The 5,279-nt window shown below is 55.1% G+C and overlaps 1 protein-coding gene across 3 annotated transcripts; it reads right to left on the bottom strand.

Moving 5' to 3' along the window:
- Positions 1–1,504: 1,504 nt before the first annotated feature.
- Positions 1,505–4,160, bottom strand: LOC125550734 (zinc-finger homeodomain protein 4-like). 3 transcript variants are annotated; one of them, XM_048713810.1, is made up of 2 exons: positions 3,713–4,160; positions 1,505–2,824 (listed from the first exon to the last, which is right to left on the bottom strand). In XM_048713810.1, exon 2 carries the CDS (start codon positions 2,741–2,743, stop codon positions 1,637–1,639), a length of 1,107 nt encoding a protein of 368 aa, XP_048569767.1. In that variant the 5' UTR covers positions 2,744–2,824; positions 3,713–4,160; the 3' UTR covers positions 1,505–1,636. The 3 variants fall into 3 exon arrangements, with proteins under 3 accessions (XP_048569767.1, XP_048569765.1, XP_048569766.1); XM_048713808.1 differs by lacking the exon at positions 3,713–4,160 and adding an exon at positions 3,266–3,703 and having other exon boundaries at positions 1,505–3,187; XM_048713809.1 differs by lacking the exon at positions 3,713–4,160 and adding an exon at positions 3,266–3,702.
- Between the last annotated feature and the right edge of the window lie 1,119 nt (positions 4,161–5,279).

The following is a 5,279-nucleotide window of genomic DNA, read 5'->3' as shown; positions in this document are numbered from 1 at the left end:
CATGGCCGCACTTGACAACGAGGCTGCCATGAAGTGGCCGCGGGAGGATTGGGCCCGACTGAAGATGGAGCGCCAGCGCCGCGCCCTAGAGGAGATCGCCGCCGTGGCCGCGACGAGGGAGACGTCATCGTCCTCGAGGACAGCAACGACGACGCGCCGCCGCCGTCCAAACCATTCCGCCAGGGTGACCCCGGGCAAGGGTTCAGCAGGGATGGTCGCGGTGTGAAGAAGTAGAAGAAGGAGGACGACGGCGGCGGCGACTACGATGCCTTCAGCAAGCTCTTCGGCCTCTAAGCGCCTCAGCAGCAGTTTTTTTCCTTTTAGTAAATTTATGTTTTTAATATGGAAAAAGACTGTGGAAGACCTAAATATCGCCGAATATATGTCCCGTTTGCCGAATTTTGTCCAAGTATGTTTTCAAAAATATTTACAAAACGTCGACTGAGAGCGAACCCGATCGCCATCACGCCAAAATTATCACCGGTTCGCCCGGGCACTATTTCCAGCTCCTGAGGACGAACGGCTGCAGATGCTCTTAACACCACCACACCAAATCAGCACCTCAATCGCACATGCAGGGGTAGTAGGGATCAGGAGGGGAAAATAGATAGATAGATAGATCAAGAAGAATTCGTAGGAAATCCCCTGCAGGAGCACGGGGAGCACTGCGATATCTCGCATGGTTTCCATCTCTGTTCCCGCGGCAAACCCGAACCAATTTTGGCTTGGTTGGCCCCATGCTCCCCTGCCCCCCTGCACTCGTACACGGGCCCCAAGAATGATTGATTGCGCGCTCGGGGCCGGGCAGGGCCAGCCAGCCCGATGCGCAGGCCGAGGACTATCATCCGCCCCAAATAGAGAAACGGGGACGGCCAAATTTTAATTTTCACCCTCCCGTTCCATCGCTCTCAGGCTCCCAAATTCTTGACAAGAATCTCTCTCCCCTTTCTATCGTCTTCGTGGCTTGTGAGTGGTGAATTCACATCGCCGGATCAGATCAGGCATAGGCATGCATGCATGCATGCAGGCAGGCAGGCCACAGTAACAGCACCGACAGGGGCTGCAGATTAAGCATGCAGATCATGTCATGACTCGTGAACAGTGCGCCTGAAAGATACAAGACCCGGGGAAGATTGCATCTCATGTTCTCAAAAGAAATTCAGACTCTGCAGATTAGAATGGAGAAATTGAAGATAAACGGAGAAATTGTAAACAAGTCAGAATCAATTTCATACAGCCTCTGATCATCTGATCTGATCCATGGCAACTCAAATGCTCAGCTCAACAGGTACTGCTAGACTTCAAGTCAGAGACACCAACCAAGGAGACGAAGAAGAAGAAAAAAAGCTAGGTCCAGGAAAAATAAATTGAAATTCAGTGGAGCTCAGTCCGGTTCGCCTATGTCCCCCCTCTCATGCTTGCTCCCCAACCTTATGACAAGATAAACAGCGAAAGGAAAAAAAAAATGGAGATGATGGTAGACTCGGGTTTGTTTTTGGTTCTCTTCTCTTCTCTTCTCTCTGCTTCGATCGATCGCGCCGATGGAACAGTGAAATTAATGGCAATGCGGCTTACTAACGCTAGCAGAATCAGCAACCGTGGCGCCGTTGACGGACACCAGGGCTTCTTTGTGCCGTCAGTCGAGCTTGAGCTCCCCCTGCGCGCGCGGGGAGCTGGGGCCGCGGTGGCCGGAAGGCCCGGGCTGCGACGGCGGCACTTGCATCGGCATTGACATGCCCAGCGGCATCGGCATTGACATCGCCAGCGGCATTGACTGTGACTGCGGCGGCGTGGGCGAGGTAGGGGGCGGCCTGCTGGCGAGGTTGTGCTTGTTGTTGTGCATCCAGACCTTGAGGACGCGGCGCTTGACGCCGATCTCCTGGCAGAAGTGCTGCACCATGGCGTCGTCCAGCTTCTGGAGACGCCACCCCACGTTCTCCGCGAACTCCAGCATGCGCCCCTTCTGCTCGGCGGTGAACTTGGTGCGGAAGCGCTTCTTGGACGAGGAGGAGCCGCCGCCGCCGCCGCCCGAGGCTAGCCCGCCTCTGCCGTCGCCCATGATGCCGCCGCTGCCGTCCATCTCGTCCGACTCGGACGTCTGGATCATGTTGAGCGGCATGATGATCTGGTGGTGGTGTCCCAGCGGCGGGGGCGGCGGCGGAGGGAGCGCGCGTGCCGCGGCGTAGGCGCCGTAGTGGTCCGCGGTGACGAGGAGGCCCCCGCTGCTCTTGTGGTGGTGCGGCACGGCCGGGCCGAGCAGGCGGCGGACGGCGTGGTGGCCGTAGCCGTAGCCGTAGCCGTGCGAGGCGCAGCTGTCGCCGTCGAAGTCGTCGAGCTCCTTGCGGTGGAAATTGCGGTGGCAGCCGCAGGCGGAGCACTTGAGCGCCTCCAGCGAGCCCTCCTCGCCGCTGGGCATGAACTCGCCGCACCCGTCGGTGGCGTTGCCGCCGATGGCCGCCGCGTGGTTCTTGAGGCACTCCCGGTACTTGACCGGCGGCCCTCCCGCTCCGCCGGCAATGGCCGCCGCGCGCTTCTTCCCGGAGCTGTCCTCAGACGCAGCAGCAGGCGGCGACGGCATGTCCTGCGCCTGGGACTGGCCGTTCTGGTTGGCGTGGTCGTGGTGCAGCTCCATGGCATGGTCGGCGACGGCGACGCCCCCGCCGCCGATGCCCCCGTAGGGCGAGGCGGCGGCGTGCTGATGCATTGGGATCGGGAACTCGCCTCGGGGCACAGAAAGATCCATCCTCCCCTCCCTGTCCGGAAGGATGCCTCTCGCTGACGCTGACGCTGCTGCTGCTGATGCTTCTGTTCGCCTTCTCTGCAGCTGCACAATGGACACCATGAGAGAGGGCAAGAAAAGGCCAATGGCGCCTCCAACTCAACGCCAACAAAATTCAGTGTTTCTCGGGACTCTCAACACACACTAAAGAAAAGAAAAGAGAGAGGTGGTGGAGAACAAAAAGGAAGGCGATGTGAGAGAGAGAGGTGCATGGTGTGGTGTGGTGTGGTGTGGGATCTTGGGGACCTTATCAAGAAGATACCACTTGCAAACTCCAAGAGCATACATAATCTAGCCAGCTGCTCAATTACACCATACATACATACATACAAACAAATAAATGCAAAATACTCCGCAACAATATCCTGCTCCTGCCTAGCTTAGCCTCTACTTTGCTGGGCTCCTCCTCTGCCCATGCAAACAAGATTAGAAGATAAAAGCAAAGGAGGAGATCAGCTTTAGGAGATGGGTAGCTGCTGTACTCACCCGCAACAAGATGCAGGAAGGAAGGAAGGATGGTAGGATGGATGATGAACAGTGGGGCTGTTCTTGGCAAGCAAAGCGAGCGAGCGAGCGAGTGAGGGGTCACTCCACTCCTCCCGTGGATGCGAGTTTTACTAGTTACTACTAGTACTAGTAGTAGGAAGCAAGCGAGCGAGCTGCTAGGAGTGGTTTTTTCTGCGTGGATGGATGGACTAATGTATGGACCAGCCTTCCTTTGACCTCTCTCCTCTCTCCCCCCTTCCTCTCCCACACACCACCAAGGACTACGAGCTAGCTAAGCATGGGGGGAGGAGGTGGAGGAGCTTCCTTCATGGACAGTTTTTCTCTTCTTGTCCTGCACTGCTTGAACAGTGGAGGAGGAGGAGAGAGAGGGGGGAGGGGAGGGGAGGGGAGGGTGAGCAAGCAAGAAGAGACCAAAAGCAAGCGAACCTCGGTGTTTGTCAAGGGCTAATCAAGAGGACAAGGAAGGAAGGAGCAAGGCCTCCAGCCTTTGCAGCTTCCACCATTGCGCTAGGGCGTCTAGGGTCTAGGGCCTCCCTTTCCCAAAGGCAGCCAGGCACACCCACGGCAATACTACAAGGAAAATAATAGTGTCAAAGTGTGGAGACGGAGGATCCGTCTCTGCTGCGCTGTGCTTAGCCAGAGGGGCAGAGAGAGAGAGAGAAGGGAGAAGCTTGGGCAGATGGCAAGGCAAGGCTAGGCTGTTTTCTTCTAGTGCTCGCTCGCCCTTGGTGTAAATAATAACCAAAAAGAAAAAGATGGACTGATGGAGAGGAAATAATAGGTGGTGTGTGTCTGGCGCTTGCTTTGCTTGCACTATCAGGGAAGAAACCGAGCGTACTTCATAGAGGGGTTGTGCTGTGTCAGAAGCAAGGCGAGCTGGGTGAGAGAAGGTGAAGGCGAAGGGAACAGCGCCCGCATGCCCCCGCTCCACTGTGGCCGGCCGTGATTCCCTCCCTGCTTGCTTGTTTGTTTTTGACGCCCCCCAAACGGACGATTTCTCTCTCATCATCGCTCTTGTCAGTCTCTCTCACACAGAGAGAGAGAGAGAGATTTCCAAAATGACAGGGGAGAATGGATCGAGTTAGGTTAGGCGCTTGATCAATGCCCTCATGGGCTCTCTATGCATTCATTCACAAGACCCTTGTGCTGCTGGCTGCGTATTTAATTCTCATGCGTAAGCAAGCGCCGCATCAAATCCCGTTGTCGGAAGATACCAATTCATCATGGACACTGATCTCCCCTGATCGGTGCTCATAACTGCTGCTGCCGCTGCTAATTGGCTACGAGCAGAGCTTGTTTCTTCCCAAGTTCACATGCGAATTAAACGTCGCGCCACCTGCTACTAGCTCAAATGAGAAATAAAAACCATCGCTAGTTTTTTTATACTACTCTATCATCAGGAAGAGAGAAAACACAGGAAATGACAGGCAGAGACCCTACATGCATGCACACATACAAACAGAGAATGCTTTGTGGTACTCAAAATGTGCCACGCAATTACAGTAGTAGTAAGCACGATGCATGCAGGCAGCAAAAAGGGGGGAGTAGTATTAGCAGGCTCGGTCGTCAGGCTTTAGCAGAGGGCATATATAGTGGGTTTGTCTGTATCACACAGGATGCATCATTGTGCCCTAAGAGTTGACCACCACACCCCCGCTGCCCTAATCATAACCCCCCATGACCAGACCAAACCACTAACCAATCATCTGTCTTACGCTTGCTGCAAATGTAAAAAAGAGAGAAAGAGAAGACACATCGCTCCGATTTGCAGGCTCTGAACACAACACTTGACACGCAGGTTAGTGGGCCGGGGCAGTGTTAGTTTTAATAGTGAACTTTCCCTATTGGGCCAGCACCGCTGATTAGAGTGACAAATACTTATGCCCTAATCAAGCAATTCCTGCAGTTAAATTAGTTGACCCCGCATCACCCACACGCAGGCACAAGATGCCACCTCAGGGATTCTCCCCCGATCATTGCCCATCTGCATGAT

Source organism: Triticum urartu, chromosome 4 (assembly GCF_003073215.2).
Source record: "Triticum urartu cultivar G1812 chromosome 4, Tu2.1, whole genome shotgun sequence".
Classification (NCBI taxonomy): Eukaryota; Viridiplantae; Streptophyta; class Magnoliopsida; order Poales; family Poaceae; genus Triticum; species Triticum urartu.
The sequence above is the reverse complement of the archived record's forward strand: the minus strand, read 5'-3'. Positions and strand labels throughout refer to the sequence as shown.

Coding starts and splice junctions, on each gene's coding strand:
- LOC125550734 (XM_048713808.1), bottom strand. CDS start 2,842: ATGGTGTCCATTGTGCAGCTGCAGAGAAGGCGAACAGAAGCATCAGCA.